General features: G+C 42.0%; 1 protein-coding gene across 2 annotated transcripts in view; it reads left to right on the top strand.

Annotated features, from left to right (window-relative positions):
• VPS53 (VPS53 subunit of GARP complex) overlaps window positions 1-21,279 on the top strand; it is a 135,289-nt gene that overhangs the window by 72,195 nt on the left and 41,815 nt on the right. For both annotated transcript variants that reach the window (XM_081029788.1, XM_081029787.1), the window contains 3 exons: window positions 5,289-5,383; window positions 15,687-15,929; window positions 18,568-18,715. In XM_081029788.1, the coding sequence (XP_080885914.1) occupies window positions 5,289-5,383; window positions 15,687-15,929; window positions 18,568-18,715 (486 nt within the window). The remainder of the gene's footprint in view (window positions 1-5,288; window positions 5,384-15,686; window positions 15,930-18,567; window positions 18,716-21,279) is intronic.

Here is a 21,279-nt window from a genome sequence, read left to right as displayed (position 1 = left end):
AACTGTAATTGAAAAATAAAAACTTACTTTAAAAAAGCATCTGTCACATTGTGGGAGGAAAGACTGGCATGAGCAGGAGGAGTCTGGATATAGAGCGCATGCTTCTGTGTATCTTCCTCTCACAGTCGGTCACCTTCCCCCTTTGAGCTTGCTTTGTGTAGTAGTGCCATTTTCAAGGCCCTCCTGTCTCCCCAGTACTAGGGACTGCCGTTGTCACATCCAGAATATGCTCGCAGTGTTGCCATGGAAAGTTATCCTTTTGGTTCGTCATCCCTGGATGGGATTAAACTGGATTAGGATAGAGTTCCCCATTGGCTATATAGTCAGGTTTGCCATGTCAAATAAAATACAATTTTTCTTTCTCATGGAAGTTTTTGCTCATTCTGGAAGCTCAAGGTTATGGTTGTAAGGCCCAAGATCTGTTCATTCTAAGGACACAGAACACGGATACACGGGGTAAAGCATTGTCATATGGTGGGGAAAATGTCAGACTCTGGTCTGTCACTAACTGACCATGTGACCTTAGGTAGTTTTTTTTTTTTCTTTCTCTATAGACTTCTCTAGTTTCTTCATCTTTATGTATGCATGAAAGTGATGATAAAAATCTCTTAAGTCTGAAGAGCTCATTCAGTGTAAGTATAAAAATATAGATTCTAAGTGATAAAAGAAAATGGCTACATGATATTCCGACAAACACAGGCTGATCAATCTTCCGCAGGCCCTGTGCTTGAGGAGACCCCGCAGAACACTCAGAGAGCTGCACACACTAAAAGCACTGCAAGAGGGCCCAGAGTAAAACAGCTAATGGTTTTCAGACTGTATTCCTTGCTGCCCCGTCAGATATCACTGTGGGGAGTTGGGAGGAGACCAGGACCAGGGCGCTGGGTCCTTCTAGGCAGAGCAGTTCTAGTGTGAGTCACTTTTATCGTGGACTTGCAGGTAAAATTTCTTTTGAACCAGGGGTTTTAGGTCTGTTTACAAAGAAAGTACTAAAACCCCTGGACTCGATGATCCACCTGCCATTTCGTGAGCTGTTGCTTATTAGTAATAAAACTTGTACACCAGTGACCAGTGCCTCCTCACATACCATCCCAGACCTTCCACTGCCTTACCAGCACTTGTCTTGCTTGTGATTGATTAGCTGGCAGCTCCAGGGTCTCCGTCTTCCCGACCACTTATTGGCTTCAGGAGCTGGGTGCACAGGAGCCCTGTGGGACGTTGGGGAGCAGGTCCACAGGATGCTAGTGGTGGGTGCGGGGAGTGCTGGCTGACCCAGCCCATTGCCACACGACAGTTTGCCCTCAAGGTAAGGGTCATTCCCTGCTCACTACTGCGTTTTTGGCTATTGAGAAGGGAGAATGAACTTGCAAAGAGATGTTTAGTTTGAACAATCAGTTGCCAGCATATTCCCAATGATAAAAATGGCACATGAAAAGAGACCGAAGGTGCTCAAAGTAGAAAAGAAAGAGGAAGAAGAAATAAGGAATTTCTGGTTAAAAATGTACCCTTCTGGTGATCCGAGCAGTTAGATTTAATCTGTTTACATTGGATAGTAATAAAAGGAAATGGGACCAGCTGCAGACCTCCTTACTGTGACAACAGTAACCTTTTATTATTCCATCAAACTCCAGGAGGAAATAGCTTAAACATCTGCAGCTTTTGGACGGCATTCACACACTCAGAAATCCAGCCTGAATGCTACTGCTAAATGACTTAGTGTATGCGTTCAGCTGAGAATCAACCCTTTAGGGAGCTGGGCAGTGCGAAGGGAGACACCAGTTTGCAATGCAATTCCAGCACCTATTATCTAAATATGAGCACATTTGTAAAGCAGCTACAGGCAGGAGGCAGCCCTATGGGAAAAACGGAAATGTCAGTCATTGTCTGCCATTGTTCCCCTCTTGCTTTCTGCACACACTAAAAGCACTGCAAGAGGGCCCAGAGTAAAAGCTGTGGTGACAGGTCTCTCCTCACTGCCAGGAGCGGTGTTAGTGGACAGAAGCTGGGCAGTGCAGTCACCTGCGGTGGGGCTGGGCCTCCCGCTCTGATTTTGCAGTTCTCTGTTCTCTGAGTGTTCTGCGGGGCCTCCTCAAGCACAGGGCCTGCGGAAGACTGATCAGCCTGTGTTTGTCGGAATATCATGTAGCCATTTTCTTTTATCACTTAGAGTCTGTATTTATATACTTAGACTGAATGAACTCCTCCGACTTAGAGATTTTTATCATCACTTTCGTGCATACATAAAAGGGAGAACATAAGCAAAGTAAAATAGGTTAAGATATTCCTACAACTTCTTCACTTTCAGAGTCCAACTCTCCTGAACCACTTTTTCAAAAACTTTATTTTGAAATAATTACATATAGACTCCTAAGAAGCTGCAGAGTCCAGAGGGCCTGTGGGCCCATCTCCCAGCTTCCACCAGTGCTGACAGCTAACAGAACTATAGTGCATTATCAAAACCAGGAACAAGTTCTAACCTCGTTTTTTACTCAGGCCTGGATGTCTGTATTTTCCCACACGTTACTGTCCTCCGGGCCATCTAGGGTGTGGGTGATGCCATTTCTTAAGTGCTCCTCTGCTGTCTATGGATTATCTGCGAGGCCACTGGCACCCATCTCTCCACATATTTTTTTACTTTTTAAAAAAGTAATGTCAAACTTAGAGTCAAGTTTTAAGAATGTTACAAGGAACTCAGATATCTTTTACTTGGGCTCACCAATTGTTAACATTTTGCTACATTTACTTTTATCATTTCCACCCTGCTCTTCCTCCTCTCTTCCTCTCTCTCTCTCTCTCCCTCCCCCCTTCTGCCTCCCTTCCTCCTCTCCCTTTCCCCCTCTCTCTTTCTCTTTCTCTCTCAGAACAATTTGTAAGTTTGCAGATATTATGCCCTTTACCTCTACATATTTTACTATGTATTTCCTAAGAAAGACATTCACTTAAATTACCACAGATCAAAATCAGAAAATTTAATATCAGTTCACTACTATTATCTATAGACTTTATTTAAATTTCATAATGTAGTCATTCTAAAGTGATAAAACATTGTCAATAGTTGGGAAAGTACACATAAATTAGTGAGTAAATAAAGCCAAATACAAAATAGACACGTTGATTTAAAACCTGACAACATTCTATGTTATATAAACTCCCGTTTATAATGACCAAAAAGTATCCTGTAGATGTGTGAATATTTTCGTCAAGGGAAGAAAATATAAATAAAGGGAATAATTACAATACTAAAACGATGATTATATTTTAATTGATAAAAAGTTACCTGGGTATAGTGGTCGTATTTTCCAATTCTAAGTTCAGAATATCTAGGCTTACAAAGGTAGACAAATTAAATAGCATTGTCTATTCATTTAACAAAGCACCTTTTTGAAAGGAATAAGAAACAGATAACTGACTTGGAAAATATCGAATAGGTAAGGACCACCCTCTCACAACCGTCATACTACTCATGGATCTTTCGTTTTTAACTAACGGAAGTATGGGAAAACTCTTGGGCACCTAGGAAGTGAAGTGTAACTTTGGATCCAGCCAATTCAAACTCAGTGAACCCACTCTTGGGCGTCTCTCGTAGTCTCAACAGAAGGCCTGACTTTGGCAGTGGCTTCTGGGTGATGAGAGAAAACTGCCCAGATTGTAGTTATTCTTAGGGAAGACCAGAGTTTCTAGGAATCTTACCAAAACAGTTAAAGACAAGGCACTCTTAGAAGGTGAAAAGGGAAGAGAGCTACTAAATACGAGATTGAGTGGTATATGTCTAAGGTGGACATTTAATTTTTGGTGATCATTACCAGTTTTACAGATGGATGTAACCATGCCAATGTATCATTTTTTTTTAATTACTAGAAGAAGAGAATCATTTCTGTCTGTAATTAGAGGCTTAACTTTTCTTGTATTTGTTAAAAGATAGGAGCTGTTCAATTCAATAAGTATGCTGTAGGTTCCAGTTTATACCCAAATTATACTCTAATTTCAACCTCAGCAAGGGCACAGGGCCTTTTGTTGACATTTGACAATAGATAGAATTGACCTTTTTTTAGGAATAGAAAAAAATACAGAGAAAAATCTTTATTTTTTAGATGGTTTGAGAAGGAATTAAGTAGCAAATACAGTTTTTAAATGCTTGCTTTCCTGCCTAGATGACGTATATATCAGTGTTTTCCAAGTGTCAGTTGGGAACCAGTGCTAGTCCAGTTTTTCATTGGTCCAAAGGCAAAAAATACAGACAAAACAGCCAGCCTATCTATCTCTGAGTATGTATGTATGTATGTATGTATGTATGTATGTATGTATCTATCTGGCATAAGGTCACCAACTATCTTTTCTTACAAAGGACTGACTGCCTTTATGCTGCTATTTTCTCCATATATAATGTTTGGGTATAAAATACTCTTAGGAACTTGTGGTGAGAATAGAAAGTAGCTATTAGGTGGGTGCAAAAGTAATTGTGGTTTAAAAGGTTAGAAATAATTGCAAAAAATGCAATTACTTTTGCACCAACCTAGTAAGAAGTTTGCAACCCAATGTTGGTCCCCTATCCTTTTTCTTACATTTACTTGTTAATGAAATTCAACAATCTAAGAACCACTGCAGGAAAGCAATGATATCATAGAAAGAGTTCCAGTTTAGGGGATAGGAAACTTTACCATGTGTTGCTAGGACCCTCTGGACCTCTCTTTCTTTGGGTATAAAAGAGAAGTAAATTCCTACATTGAGGGTTGTTGTGAGAAATAGATGAAATGGTATTTCGTTTCAAAGTGCTTGGCTCATAATAACAATCAGTAAAATATCAGTAAAAAAAAGTGAAAGCACTTGATAAATTTTAAAGCACTATATAAATACCAAGGGTGCCAAAAAATGTATGCACATGTAAGACGAAATGTATATCTCTTTAAATGTTAGCTTAAAGTTCATATACATGTTTTTGTCCCCCTTGGTATTAGGTGCTGTTATTAGCTAGGATTTAAATTTTGAAAACATCAGTCAGAAGACGAATAGCTCCCAAATTGAAAACTTATGTGCTATCAAAGCAGCTGTGAATCTTTCACCATTCAAAGCAAGTAAATGTCGCTAACAAAGCCGGCTTATTGTTCACAAATTGGCATAAATTATAATGCATGATATAGTCCCAGTTTAGTTACAATGAATGCCTCCTATTTCTATGTTAGGAGCAAATTTGGAAGGAGTGTTTTCTTTGAAACTGCTTGAAAATTTGCAAAAATGTCTCAAGTATAGGGTTTCTTCCTCTTTTTTTTTTTTTTTTTTTTTTTTTACAGCGAAAGAAGCCTAAAGCCCCAGACAATCCATTTCATGGCATTGTTTCCAAGTGTTTTGAACCTCATCTCTACGTGTATATCGAGTCCCAGGACAAGTGAGTGATGAACATTTTGCTGTTTTCTTTTGCATTTCTCCCTCCCCCGGTCGTGGCTGGGCCACCCCAGGGCACAACTCCTTCCAGAGGCCGACAGAGGGACTTGGCGTGCTTCTGACCCTCCCCGGAAACCTGTTAAGGATATTTTTATATCTCTTGAATGGTATCACTTATTGTGACTATAAATCTCAAAAGCCTGAGTTTGACTCTTAACAGGATCCCCAAGGGATCCCAACACCCCCTTCCCACGTGGGCACTGAGCCCTTACATAGCTATAGATGTTAACCTACAGACTTTCTACAATGTCAGGTGCTGGAAAATGTAGAAAGAAAACCTAGTCTCTAATGTAGATGTTATCAAGTGTAATTTAACTTTTCATTTTTAAATAATTTAGACTTAAAAAAAAATTACAAAAAAATCTCATAGACCCTTCCCCCAGAGAATGTTCACATTTTTCATAAGCACAGTTATCAAATCAGGAAGGTAACGTGGTCCCCGTGAATGCCCTTTTCCTGGTCCAAGATCCAGTCATGCATTGAGTTGTCAGGTCTCTTTAGTCTCCTTTAATCTTGAATGGTTTCTCAGTCCTTTCTTTTTCTTTCATGACCTTGACACTTTTTAAGGAGTATTGACCAGTTGTTTTGTACAGTGCGCTCAATTTTGGTTTGTGTTGTGATGTTTCTTCTTGATTAAATCCAGATTATGCATTTGGGGCCAGAATACCATAAAAGTACTGTTGTGTCTTTCTCGGTACATCATATCAGAAGGCAGGATTTGTCCCATTACTGGTGCTGTTGACTAATCACTTGCTTTAGGTCATGTCTGGCCAGCCTTTTCTGCTGTGAAGCTACTGGTTTTCTCTTTGTAATTAATAAGTATCTTGTGGGGGCGTCCTTTGGGACTATGTAAATACCCTGTTTCTCATCACACTTTGCCTACTCAGTTTGACTTCCCTTAATGATTCCTGCCCGAAGCAGTTATTACTGTAGTGTTTGCCAAATGTTGATTGTCTCTTTCCATCATTTCTCCAGCATTTACTAATTGGAGCTGTACTGTAAGGAAGAGCTTCCCCTCTCCCCGCTTTGTTTGTTTATGTCAATACGAACTGATGGGTGCTTATCGTTCATGGATCATCATCCATTTAATATATGTGCTTTTCACAAACTCGGGTTCCAGAAAATTTGTACAAAGCAAATTTTCTCTGTAGCCACGTTTCCTCACAGCAAGAAGAGTATGTTCACGCTTTGGTATCCACTGTTGAGGTGAAGGAGGAAGACCCCCTCCTTATCCCCGAGTCTTGCCCACAGCCAGAGCATGCGGTCCCTGCCATACCGGAGGCAGACTTGGAAAAGGTCGGGTTTCTGGAACAGGCCGAGCTGACCGGAGACAGGCTGGCCCAGGCTCCGAGAGGAGGTCTGGTAGCCTGAAGAAGGCACGTAGTACCAGACAGGGGCTCACGCCAGGCAAACAGCAGCCGTGAAAAAGTTCTTGGGGGCAGTTCTCTGGGAAAGCATTTAGGCACTGAAGTCCAGTCTTGTTTCATCTTTTTTTTTTTTTTTCCCTTTTTAAATGATTCTTTCATAGGTTAGCAAAGTCTTGTTTCAGATATGTTTCAGGGATAAACCATGAGAGGAAGAGAATATTTCAAGTGGGATCAGTACATGGAATATTATTAGTTATTAACCTACTTGATTTTATACATAGCTTCTATGCTTTTCCTCTCCGATTACAAAATGTTTCATGTTAAAATCCCAGAAAATGAACTCTGTAAAAGAGCTTCTGAAATTAACAAAATCCTCCTCACTTCTCCCCTCTTTCCACAAAAAAAAAAGTTGCCTAGACATTTTTTGCCTTGTACGGTCACAGTTTTCTTCCTACTCTCTATCCATTGGGTTTCTGTCTGCAGGCACACAGAGGGCAGTAGTTACTATTGCTTACTGGTCCTTTGAAAGCACCCCGTCTTCCATATTCAGAAAGTCTTCTCTCAGGAAGCTAATAAGACCCCCCTGAAGAGCGGGAAGAAGGATCCGTTATTTGCTTACAAGGTTAACAGGTCTTAGGGCAACCCACCTGGATGACAATTTTTGGACAAAGCCCCTTCTTCTCTTATCAACCCAAATTCTTATTTTTAAAAAGGCTTAAAAGCTCTTGAGTCCAGGGTTTACAGTGCATATCTGAGATAACCACATACTTTCCCAAAACCTACCTGGTCTTAAAGAATCAGTTTTCCAAATTATTATAATTCTGGTGTCTACTCTTTTTACGTGGCCTTGATTCATATAAAGCATACTCATTGTTCATGATACTTTGGGCAAAGAGCCAGACCTTCCTTCCTTAGGGACTCTCCATTTCTCTATGAAAAATGAAGTGCTGGCCACTCATCCTGCCGTTTGGCCTTCCTAGGATGTTTCCATTGCACGAGGGAAGGAGCGGAAGCTGCTCGTAGGAGAACTGCGTAGGTTGTGCTGTTGTCGCTCCAGAATAAGCAGCAAAAGCTTGAAGTAGAAAATAGAATTCAAGAAATCCATTTCCTCATCTGTTAAAGGAGAAAATCAGACGAAATAATGCCTAAAGCAGTGGTTATTAACCTTTTTTTGAGTCATAAATCCCTTTGAGAACCTGATGAAAGCCATAGACCCTCTTGCCAAAAAAAAAAAAAAAAAGAAAATTCCTCATAAACCCACACACTATTTTTTGACTACAGTTTCAAGAGGTTCTATAAAGCCCTTCCTCCTTTAAGTCAAAGAATCCTAAGGCTGGGGAAGAAACTCAGGCGGGAACTGATTTTGTACAAATTACTACTCTTGTAGCTCTGACTCAGAAATCTTCAAGGGAGGAAAATCCTAGACCATTCACAAGCTCCCAGATGACAGAGACCGAACGCGTGGAAGGCGCGTGAACCAGACAGACCTGGATTTGAGTCAGAACTCGGCACTCACTAGCCTGGTACTTACCCTCTTCGAGTTTCCTTTGTCCTCTCTGCAGTGAAGTTAATGATGCCCTGCTCACCGGATTAGTGGTGAGGATGAAATACTGGCACTGGCACAAGTAAGCAGTGCTCAGGCACTGTGACTGCCCCGCCCTGCCCTCCCTGCGGTCTTGTTCTGGGCTCTTAGGCAAGTTGGGTGGCCTGATCAGTGTCACCAGCTTTCTTCTGGGCCTGGTCTGGGGTGCATCCTCTCATCTCCCCAGCCTCCCACCTGCCAGAGGAAGGTTCTGGCAGCACCTGCCATAGCCACAACCTAAGCAGCAATAGAAGGACTGCGGAGCTGGTACCCAAGGAGGAGGCAGGAAGCGGGGATGTTCCCGAAGCCACCTCGTTAGCAGGTTGGGCTACGGTGTCCTTACCCATGCTTCAAGTGGCTTTCCTAGTTTTTGTTTATATTTAAGGAGGAAGTTAGTGTATTTTCTACTCTTGAGAATGTAGTGACTTTCTTCGGCTGACTTTTGCAGAAGAGATTTCTCTACATAAGTACTTTGTTCACTCCATTCCGTGATATTCTCAGAGAAATGATTAGTGACTCCATTTCTGCCCATTCTCCTGAGTTCCCCATCATAACTTTTGTTGAAATAGAGCTCCCCCTTTTCTAGCTTCATCAAGCCTAGAATTTCTCTGTAAATTGATTTGAAACTTTCAGACGAGTTATAAGAATTGTACATAGAACTTCTGTATATCCTTCACCCAGATGCCTCAATTCAGTTATCTCTCCTTCCTCTCGCACATACACACTCACAAGAGCACACACACATATATATGCACATACGTATTTTTTTCTGAGCTATTTGAATTCTCCAATTACAGGCAAGATGCCCCATTACTCCTTAATATCTCACTATATATTTCCTATATATAAGGACACAATCTACATAACCACACTACAACCACCAAAATCAGGAAATTAACATTGCCATTTAATCCATAGATCCCATTCTGTTTCACCAGTTGTTCCAATCGTGAGTTTTTTTAATAAATCCAGAATCCATTCCAGAATCACTGCTGCATTTGTTTGTCACATCTCTTTGGTCTCTTTCAGTCCAGAACAATAATTCAGCCTTTCGTTATCTTTCATGACCTTGAAAGTTTTGAAGCGTAGAGGCCAGTTACTTTGTGGAATGTCCTCCAATCTGATGTTTTCTCATGATTTATGATCAATGCAGAAGTGGTGCTGTGTTCCCAGTAAATTCATGTCAGGAGGCACCCAGTGTCAGTTTGTCCCACAGCTGTGTTCATTTTTATTATTTGGTTTAGATGGTGTCTGCCAGGTTTCTCTATTAATAAGTATCAGGAGAAATTTTGAAACCATATAAATAGGATTTTCTTCCATCTTTCACCTACTTATTTTACCACCCATTCATGATACTTGCCTGAATCATTTATTATTACTAAGATAGTTGCCAAATGATGATTTTCTAATTCCATCATTTCTACTACATTTGTTAGTTGGCAGTATATTTTAAGAAAAAGCTTTCTCTTCTCCCTATTTATTTGTTTTTTTTCTTTACCCCTTCGTTCGCCTCCCCCGCCCCCTCTGGTTTAAGCCGTTGTTTCTCGGTCTAGTTGTGTAGGACACAGCTCCCTGGCCCATGCTGGTGTTATGAGCCTTGCGCTCCCCCCAGGAGGCAGTCGGTCACCAGTTGTCGGTCAGCTGCTTACAGTGGCTCACGGCAGCTCTTGCCGGCTGCTGGCTGCTCACGCTGGCCACCGGCCACTCGTGGCAGCACACAGCAGCCCACCTCCAGCTGCTCACGGCAGCCCAGCTCCAGGGAGAGAGCCATTGTTCACAGTCTTAGCTGTAGAGGGCACAGCTCTCTGGCCCATGTGGGAATAGAACCTGTGACCTCGGTGTTAGGAGCACGGCGCTCCAACCACCTGAGCAGAGCCACCGGGCTGGCCACTTAAATAGGGATTTATTTATATGAGCGTGGGCTTGTGGATTCCTATTTTGTTCAATGGGTTGTAGCCATTACTGTCTTTCTGTTTTAACTTTATGTTGGAATAAATTTAGACCTACAGAAAAATTTGAGAAATAGTACAGATTTCCCACATTCCCTTCTCCCAAGTTCCCCTAATGTTAACATCTTACATAACCATAGTATAGTTATCAAAACCATCAAGTTTTCGTTGGTACAGTATTATCACTAAATGTCAGACCCTATTTAGATTTCACCCATTTTCCCACTGTTGTCTTTTTTTCTTCCAAAATCCATCATTATTTATTTTAATGATCAAACAGTCCCTGATTTGGCCATTGGAATCCCTTCAAACTGGTTTTTCCCTCATCGTGCATGCCCCTATCATTTTGTGAGCACTTCCTTTCTGGCACAAAATATACCAGGCTCATCTTGTACTCTTCTACCCCAGCGCTGGAGCCATCCCTTTTTTCAGGATCCCTTATTCCTTTGGTAGGGAATGATGTTTAGAAACTTAAGTTATGGGGTGGCCAGACGGCTCAGTTGGTTAGAGCGCGAGCTCTCAACAAAAAGGTTGCCCGTTCAATTCCCACATGGGATGGTGGGCTGTGTCCCCTGCAACCAAAGATTGAAAAGGGCGACTGGACTTGGAGCTGAGCTGCGCCCTCCACAACTAGATTGAAGGACAACGACTTGGAGCTGATGGGCCCTGGAGAAACACACTGCTCCTCAATATTCTGCAATTAAAAAAAGAAAGAAACTAAGTTCTGGGCATTGGTATGTTTGTTAATGCTTGAGTGTCATCATGCTTGTAGGTCCTTTCAGCTGAGAAAGTTGAGAAATAGATGTATGTGAATAGACGCATACATCTATATCTATTTTTATACCTCTTTCTATATTAAAGCCTGTGAGTTATGCTGATACCTCCAATTCTAACCTAACACTGCAGAGTTTATTTTAGCCTCCTCTATTACATGTCTGTAACTACATCTACAGCAGTGAGAAACTTGGCTCCCGGTATCCTCCCTGCATTTGCTTCTTTGCTCCATTTCCCTGTGCGTCACCCATCTCCCAATTGGGCTCAAGCCACACCTTGGCTCCCGAACCCCACTGGCCACACTAGAGCCAATCCTCAGCCCCCAGCCGAAGGGAAGGCAAAGAGGTGCAAACCAGTTTGTGTACCCTTGAATTAATAAGTTCTGCAACTTCCTGGGGATCTTAAGCTGCTTTGCTCATGCCTACCTCCGTGCCACTGTGTTTAGACTACCATCTTCCCCTCCCGGTGCCACCACTGCTTCACTTTCCAATTAGAATATTGTTTCTATAAATGTTGACTGCAAATCCACCAGAAGAAACTGCCTTGGTCATCCATAGGGAAGCTTGGTCTACAATGTGGTTTTTCTTCTCTTTCTGTTTTAATCTTTCCCTCTGCTGATACCACCCTGCAGGGTGGTCTAGTCCTAGGTCATTTTATGGGTCAGTTGAACTCCCAGCAGTATTTTCCATGCCCCCCGAAACGCTTGTACAATTCTTGGGCAAAAAGCCCAAGCTACACGGAAAAGGGTAAAAGACACTGTCTACATCTATGACATGTTTCTTCAAGCTGGAGAGAAAGTGAATAACAGTAATAATTGTAATACCATATATATTTGTATAGTGCTTTACAGTTTTGAGATCAAAGCAAGGTCCAGTGAGTGGATAGAGCTTAGCTTTGGAGTCGGACGGACCCAAGTTCAAATTCCAGCTCTGATCGTTCTGTGACCTGGGGCAAATTACATTATTTTCCTCAGTCTCGATTTCTTCATTTATAAAATGGGGACAAGGCCTTCTACTCGGGTCTGTTGTGACGATTAAATGAGGTTCTATTTATAATGCACGCAGCACATGCCTAGTTTATAGGCTTATAGCTTAGTGGGAGGGATAGACCAACGAAAGATGTGGTGCACAGCGTGAAGGCACAGAGATATGAATAGTGGGACTACAGAGGAGTGTATACATCAAACTGCAGGCAAACTTTTCTCCACTCATATCTCCTACTTCCGCCAAAGTCCTCTCGTCCTTCCCACCGTCTATCCCTCAGACCATGTTCTGTGCTCACTCTGTGCCTACGTTCTCTCACCGAAATCTGCTGTGAGATTTTCTCACTGGTGTCCTCTGTTATTTCCCTTGTCTAAAATAAACTGTTCATTTTGTGTATACCGCCAAATTAGCATTTCTTTTTTTCAGTCTGGGCATATGAATATCAGAAGCATGAGGGTCCTATCTGTCCACCAAGGCCAAAGCTCCTAATGGGCAGACACTGTGTCTTCATCCCTGCAGCACTTTGGTCCGGACGTGACCCTTTGTAAACTCTGATTTGATTGTAATCGCTTTAGGATATGAAAGGTGCCTCCTTGTGATTCCTGGCAGTAGGTCAGTATGCAACATATTGCTTTCTGCAGTGGTCCTATCAGAAGATCTTGCCAAAACTTGGGGTAGCGTTTGGTGCTTGGAAGAAATGATAATCTTTGCTTTTTTTCCTGTCACCTGAATTCATTTATATCTGATACTAACACCACACAGAGCCTTGCGCATACTAAGTGCTCAGTCATTGGTTGATTGGATGGGATCGTCTCTTCAGACTAATAAACCTTATGCATTCCCATGGGAGTAACTTTTACTGTTCTCTCCTGTGAAACGTTGATTACTTGTTTTCTAATATCTTGTATAGCATAGAAGTGTGTCGATGCAAAGAGTGGGAGATGGAAGGCTGGGGGGGAAGGTTACTCTGACTGGTTTCTTTCTCATGCACACCAGAGAGCAGTGTCAAAAGGAATCTGGTAGACGTTCTGCAAAATATGGAAGAGTTTTAGAGTTCGGGATTTTTTTAAGTGAAAATTTATTTTCTATGATCGTAATTTATAATGTTACTCATCGGGTTGGCTCTGAGATAGGCAGTAGGTGAGTAAGCCTCCTGACTTCAGCTTCTAGGGGAATTAGGTAAGTGGTTAAAGTAAACTTCAGAGTTCTGGCCCCTGTTTGGGTTGGCACCGTAGATTTGGAGATTAGACTCTCCTAAGAAGACTCAAGTGGAACCTTTGGCTTTTCTGTTCCATGCTCTCCTCCACTGTACCAGCCTCCACCCCCTCTCCACTTTCCCAGCCTTCCATTCCCACCCCTTAGCAACGAAGTGTGGAGGTTGAGCAACTGAGTATGTACTGGGCACCAACATAATTGGGAGATTAGCTTTACACATAAGCATGAGGGTGGGTCTATGGGAGCAGAAGTGACATAAACCTGATCCTTACTCTCCAGGAGCTTGTAATAATATACATGAAACAGAGAAGATTCTACTACTATAGAGCAAGCAGATTTCACCTTTGTACCAACTTCAGCTTATTAGAAGTGGCTGGTTAGAGTGCTGTCTCAAGAAGGATTCTGAAATAACACCAAAGATCAGTAAAAATGATTGCGATTATTGGCCGTGGGCCCATGGTGGGATAACGTGAACATGTTTCTTGAATATTCGATATCTTTACAGTGTATATTAAAGTGTCAGTGTGTTACAGATGACAGAAGTTGAAATGGAGATAAAGGATTGGTGTACGTAGGAGTTGTCTGGGTGCACCCTGAACTGAGCTCAAAGGATGAGTAGAGAAGTAGTGGGAGAACATATTGGGAGGGGTGACGGGGGATGCAGCGGGGGGGGGGAGGGGGGGGCGGAAAATCCAGGCAAAAGCAGAGTCAGAGAGACAGAGCAGGGTGTAGTTGAGGTGACTTTGGCTGGGGCATAGGGTCGCTGTGGACGAGAGATGGGAGGTTAACTGGAAAGGTTAAGGCAAGAAGAGGTTGTGAGGAATGGAGGTGGTGACCCTGGAGGGTTGTCCCTGCTTGCTAACCATCACCACAGACAAAGACCTAGCCTAGGCCTGAAGTTCTTTAAGGGCAGAATGGCTACATCTGGATATAATAAACTTTCAATAACAAAAGCTCTTGAGTAAAATGTCAGTTTTCTCCTATTCCTGCTAATTGATGCTGTGTATGGTTCTTGTCTTTTTCTTCCTGGCTGTTATATAAATACATTTTAAAAGCACAGCTGGATTCCTATAGCCTTAGACAGCCACCTAAAAAGATGCAAAATGTCCAGAGGGGGTGAGGACCCTCCCATTTTTCATACAGCAGAACTGTGCAGAGACCAATCTATACAACTCTGCTGGATTTTACCTAGTGATGACGCATTGTGACTGAGGCACACGCAGTAATGTTTGGGAAATGGGAGAAAAATTGCCACCACCATCATCTTCGTGACCTGGGGCAAGCCTGGAACTGCTCATGTCCTCTTCTCCCGAGATTTTTTTATATCTTTGATTCTGGAAATTTTGAGGCAGAAACTGCATTAAAGGAGAAAGAAAACACTAGAATATTTCTTTACAGTTTCTCTTTGTTTAGGCACCTATGTCATGGACACATTTAGGTGACTGACACTTAAATACTTGCTGACATCATAACCTTTTTGTGTTTTAGGAGGAAGCAGGGTAGAGTGGGTAAAAGCATGAGGTTTGGAGCCAGCGTGCTTGGTTTTGAATCCTGGCTACCTCACTTTCTTGCGCTGTGACTTTGGACAAGGTCCTTAACTTTTCTGCAGTTTGCGTTTTGAAAATGAGGATAGTAATGATATCTACTTCATAAGATTATTGTGATGGTTAAGTGAAGTTCGTTGAAATGATGTTTATAAAATGCTCATGTTAGCGCCTGGTACATATAAGTGTTCAGAAAATGATCGCTATTATTTAGGGCTTTTATTTGCGGAAAGGGGAGATGGTACTACCATGTTTCCCTGAAAATAAGACCTAGCTGGGCAATCAGCTCCAATGCGTCTTTTGGAACAAAAATTAATATAAGACCCGGTCTTATTTTACTATAATATAAGACTGGATCTTATATAATATAATACTGAGTCTTATATTAATTTTTGCTCCAAAAGACATATTAGAGTTGATTGTCTGGCTAGGTCTTATTTTCGGGGAAACAGGGTAATATGGCAGTGGGACCAGTATGTGCACTTAGGTGGATTCTGGGCTCAGGTATGCCGCTAAATTGAAAGGTAACACCCTTTCTAGTCCTTACCTGTTTCATCTCTTAGAGAGCCCAATAATATCTCCCTCACAGGGGCCTGGGGCCAAATGTAATCATGAAATGCTTTGAAAAGTATAGAACAGCACACAAATGCCACATTTTATTGCTGCCACATTGTTATTGTAGGTATAAGGGGGTGGTTGATGATATTGATAAAAACAGGTCCAATTTTAAATGTAAAAAGTGTTTGGAATGATTTACTCATGGCAGTCAAGCATATTTTATTTTTTTTGCTTTCTCTTGAAATAACATTTCAGGTTTTCTCTCTCCCTCCTAGAAACCTTGGAGAGCTGATAGATCGGTTTGTGGCCGATTTCAAAGCCCAGGGGCCACCTAAGCCCAACACTGATGAAGGGGGTGCCGTGCTCCCCAGCTGTGCCGACCTCTTCGTCTACTACAAGAAGTGCATGGTGCAGTGCTCTCAGCTCAGTACTGGGGAGCCCATGATCGCTCTGACCACCATTTTCCAGAAGTACCTCCGAGAATATGCCTGGAAAATCCTCTCTGGCAACCTGCCCAAGTGAGTCCTGTTTTTCCTGGTCTGAGTGGTAAAGTATGATTTTAAACATACTTAAGTATGAGTATCTCTAAGGAAACCCACTCTGGAGTTGTGAACTGAACTGCTAAGAGTATCACAAGGAGGAAAACAACCTTCCTGAGTTCCCAAGGGTCCGAGACTGTTTTCCTCTCTAGATGGGATTCCACAGCTGATCAAGACCGTGAGAGGACATGCCCACAGTGGCTGCCAGTGTAGGTCAGTTCTTACCACGGTGGTCTCAAGGGAGTCATTATATGTGTATTTAGTTTACACAGATTTAATGATAGGTACTTGGCCAAAAAAATGCGGGAGTGGTGGAAATAACTTTTCAACAGCATGGGCCACTTCATTCAGGCCCCATTCAATGAGAGTATGTCCTGGGATAAGTAGATGGGAGGCATGGGTCTGCTTTTCCCTCGGTCTGATTAGTTCCAAAGTCTCTCCTATGGTGTGTGTACCTTGCTATGCTGGATAGTCTAATGGTTACAGATGTGGTAGGAATTGGGGGAAGAGCGTTGCGTAGCACAGCCCCTCATTATAGTGACTTCACTATATTCACTGGGGCATCGGAATATTGTTACATTGCTTAAACTAAATGGATTATTCAACGAGAGGTTTAGAGATGGTTTGGTTGTACTGTAGCAATTTTGATCATAATAGAGTATGATCTAAAGTAATGCTTCAGAATTTAGCATTCATGAATCATCCCCATGGCAATATTCAACAATTCTGGAATCCATTTCTGTCATTGTCACTAAAATGTGTCATATATGAGACTTTTACACTCTTTGGAGGAAAGAAAATAAAATCCCTATGCTCCACAAGAGATTTTGAAATAACAGATATGTTTCACCAATGAGAATTTCTTTGGCTATAATAAAAATTATTTTAAAATATTTAGTAACTTTTACCCTTTTATTATGAAAATAATACAAGTTCTTTAGAGTTTAGAAGACACAGAAAAGCACAAAGATGAAAATAAAAATTGCCTATCATCTCAGCACCCAGAGAAAACTACATTTTGCTATATGTTTTTCCATTCTCGCTTTTGTTTGTTTAACAGAATTGGGACTGTCCTGCTTAGAGTTATACACCCTGCTGCTTTAACTTAGCATCATCCTGTGAGCATTTTCCCACGTGTAGTAGTCAGTGTCACAGCAGGAAACAAATAGTATACACAGCTGGGATATTGTTACTGAAGCGACTATTCACAGAAATAGGGGCAAGGTGAAAGGAACCAACGGGATTCTGAAGCATCTAAATAAACACAGTGGGTATTTATTACTACTTGCAAACTCACTTAAGGGCTAGGGCTGTGGACGAAGGGCTGCCCCAGGGAAGCTGTCATGATAGAGGCCCACGGTCACTGACAGGACCACACCGAAGCAGAGGAAGCTTGAGGATCAGTTAGTTAGTACTCAGACTTCTCGCTCTCTCTCTGCAACGTCCTGCGGTATCTCCCACGGGCTGAACCCAAACAGGAGGCCTGAGGGCCAAGGAGCCTGGGTGATACGTCTGGAGAGGTCAGTCTCCTGAGTCACAGAGAAGGGAAGAGAAGAGCAGAGAATGGATCTGGGAGGCCAACCGAAACCAGTTAGCACTCGTGACAGTGACTTCATGAAATATTTTGAATGATGCCATGGCAGCCAGACATATAGAAGAAGCTCTGACAGAACTTCTGACAGCCTCGGTGATCGTTCTCTTACTTAATGGTGTAGTTGGTCCACCATTTGGTTGGGCTCTCCATTTTGGCATTTTAAATAACACTCAGCACAGCATCCCTGAACAGAAGCGGAACTACTTACTGTCCAATTGTCGGAACATTTTTTTTAAGTTCCTGAAATATACCTCCAGAAAAGTTGTACAATTTAATGCTCCCAACCAGTAGAGGAGAGTGCTAGTGGCCTCACACCCTTATAAGTGCTGGAAATAAAGATGTCGTCAAATCTTTGATTACCAGTAAAACCGGGCCTTTTCTTTTCTTTTTTAATAGGAGAAATTTCTCTTCTATTTTTAAGGTAAATGTCATGGGTTGTATCTTCTTTAAAAAATTAGACTCTGACAGTTGAAATAGTAGGAAGCTTTATAACTGCCTTTGGTGGACTTGTGATCTGATCAGTGGGCAGGGATGAGATGCCGTTTGGTTTTTTGAGACAATCAGGGCTTTGGGCAGGAACCATGGCTCAACATTCACTTTTGTACCCCTCCACAAGCACAACATACAAATTGCTATGCAGAGTTTTCTTAGCTGAGAGAAACAATTGGGGAACCAGCCTTTGTGCTCCGGATGGTCCTGAATGAGCTCCACAGAGCAGGAAATGGCAAGCTGAGCCGAGAGGCTGCTCAGCAGCTTTCTCTGAGGATCAGCGTCATCATAGTGAGCATGACTGATTACTGGCTCACTGCTGGAGTCGTCTCTTCCTACTTCTGATGGTCAGAGAATTTAAACAGATGATAGTCAAGGTAAGGTCAATAGGAAAAGGGCTCATTGTATTGTGGATTTGTTTGGGCCATGTCCAACCTTTCCTTCCCCCTTTTCTTTGTCTTACGATGTGTCATTTCCAGTTCAAGAAGCAAATGAGAAGTCCCAGCCTGACTACTTCCTGTTCCTTTTCCTCAGAACCACAAGCAGCAGTGGAGGCCTGACCATCAGCAGCCTCCTCAAGGAGAAGGAGGGCTCCGAAGTGGCCAAGTTCACTGTGGAGGAGCTGTGCCTCATCTGCAACATCCTGAGCACAGCGGAGTACTGTCTGGCCACCACCCAGCAGGTGAGCCGCCCTGGCTGCCCACTCTCCGCCCCCTTATCCTGAACCACGTGGGCCACATAGCTCAGTAGGTAAGAGTATGGACCCTAAGAAGGCCGCCTTGGGCAGACCCGTTGGCCTCCCACAGAGGAAAACTGGCTGTCCAGCCAGAAGACAGCCGAGTTGGCCATCTTACAGAAGGGCCTTGTTAAAAAGTTCCTGGGCAAGAAAATATGACCAGTCTCTTCCCAGGAGTCGTGTCAGCTACATAAAGGGCATGCCCTCTGAAAAGTGGGTCAGTAGCCCCATCTCCTGCATGAGACGAGCAGGAACAAACTTGATGGTACTAGGACCCAGCCTTTGGTGGCGATGAGTCACAGCCAGTTATTCCGTTCTCAGAAGTATCACTAGGCTAAGCAGAATCCTTTGGGCTTTCTGTGTCTCCTGGAATTCACAGAGCGGTCTCAATCTGCCTGAACAAATGACTATTGTTTGGATGCTGACGCTCAGGAACTGTGACGCTGGAAAGGGTGATGCCTCTCCTGGAGCTCCTCATTAAAAGGAGGAAGACCCAGAATAATTTTCCATTCAGCCTTAGATGTAGGATTAGAAGTTCCTTTTCACATGTGGTCTGGAGGTCACCTAAGGCCAAGAGAAAGTAATTGGGGAAGGTTCTGCTCTTGCCCTTTTTTGGTTTATTATTTATCCACATCATGATCATAGGAAGGCAGTCATAAGTTGTTGTTCAGAAAGTACAGCGTGGAGCACCTGTGAGCTGGAGCAAGAATACAGGTGGCCAAAGAAGCGTCCCCCCAAAACTTCCCAGTTGGGGTTCAGCTAGCCAGAGGCGGAAGCAACAGTGTACTCCGCTTGGGGACTGTCATATTGAGTCACACAGGGAAAGTTCTGTGAAGGCTTGTTGTTAGAGCCAGATTCTTTTGTGCGTGTGTAGAAAGAGAAAGAAGACACACATGTAAATACCGTATTTTGAAAGTAAAATAACCATGGTACCAAAAAAAAAAAAAACTATAAAAATGACTCCTAATCCCGTCACCCTCAAATAATCATATTAGCAATTTAGAGGGCTTTTTTTCCAATTGTTTCTTGTCAGCATAGTTCTACATGCTATAATCTTGACTTAATTTTCATATCCTTTTGTTGTTAACATCATAGCATTAGCATTTTTCCTGTCACTATAACATCTTTAGACGATCATTGTTATAGCTACAAAATATGCCATAAATTATTTAACAGTATCCCTGATAATTGTTTATGTTGCTTCAAGTTTTTGCTTTTATAAGTAATCCTACAAGGAACATCCAATATGTTTTCTATTATTTTTCTAAAACAGATTCTTAGAAGTTCTAGAAGTACTAGTAGATCAGAGACCATTTTGATGATTCATTAATAGATGTAGCCAATTTTTTGTTATTTAGTGAAAATTATTTTTACTGATTATAAAAGTAAATACATTCTTAGCCTCTATTTTGTGACCTTAAATACAAACATTTTCCACTGAAAGGAACCAGAGACTCTTGAAGAAATGACTAATTCCAGGTCTGGGGCAGTAAATATACAAGAGGAGCCTAGAACATGTCATATAAAAAGCAAGAAAAGTATTAAAGCTTATGAGAGTCATTTCAGAAGTACTCAGGACCTGTAGTAGGTTTAATGTATAAAAAGATATGTCCAGGCCCTCACCCCCAGTACCTATAAATGTGACATATTTGGAAATAGGATCTTTGAAGATATACTTAAGTAAGGATCTCAGGATGAGATCATCTTGCATGTAGGGTGAGCCCTAAATCTAATGACCGGTGTCCTTAGAAAGGAGAGAGGGATTTAACACACAAAGACACAGGCATGTAAAGATGGAGGCAGAGATTGGAGTGACGCGTCTACAAGCTAAGGAACACCAAGGGTTGCCAGAAGCTACCAGAAGTTAGAAGAGAATCCTGGAACAGATTCTTCCTCAGAACCTCCAGAAGGAACCCACCCAGCCAACACCCTGATTTTGGACTTCTGGCTTCCACAACTGTGAGAGAATACATTTCTGTTTTAAGGCACTAAGTTTGTAACAATTTGTTACAACAGACCTAGGAAACTAATACAGGAGCCAACATGAATAAGCTCTACTAGTCAAAGATGAATTAATTTATCACCTTTGAAGATACTAAGGGACCACAGGGATGAATTAAACTGATAAATAAAAGGAAAGTTTTTATCCTGCCGTTTCTATTTGACTTAATACCTCAGGCTAACCAAATCATGGACAATAGGAAGTATCTCTTTATAGCAGAATTTTAGCTAATGAAGAAGAAAAGATAGAATTAGAATCTCATTCTTTTGTACCTCGTAATGGAATAATGGATCTGGGCATTAACCATCAATGGCTGCTGACATTACAAAAAGAGACACAACCAAATATCATATGTCTCCTGATACACCATCAGGAAGTAGTTTCCTAAAAAGAAAAAAAGGAACCTGAATCTGATCAAGCTTCTGCAGTTGACCCTTGAACAACACGGGGGTCAGAGGTGCTGACCCCCTGCACAGCTGAAAATTTACATATAACTTTTGACTTCTTA

This window comes from Rhinolophus hipposideros (genome assembly GCF_964194185.1).
Source record: "Rhinolophus hipposideros genome assembly, chromosome: 20".
NCBI classification, from domain to species: Eukaryota; Metazoa; Chordata; class Mammalia; order Chiroptera; family Rhinolophidae; genus Rhinolophus; species Rhinolophus hipposideros.
This window is presented reverse-complemented; position numbering and strand designations above follow the sequence as displayed.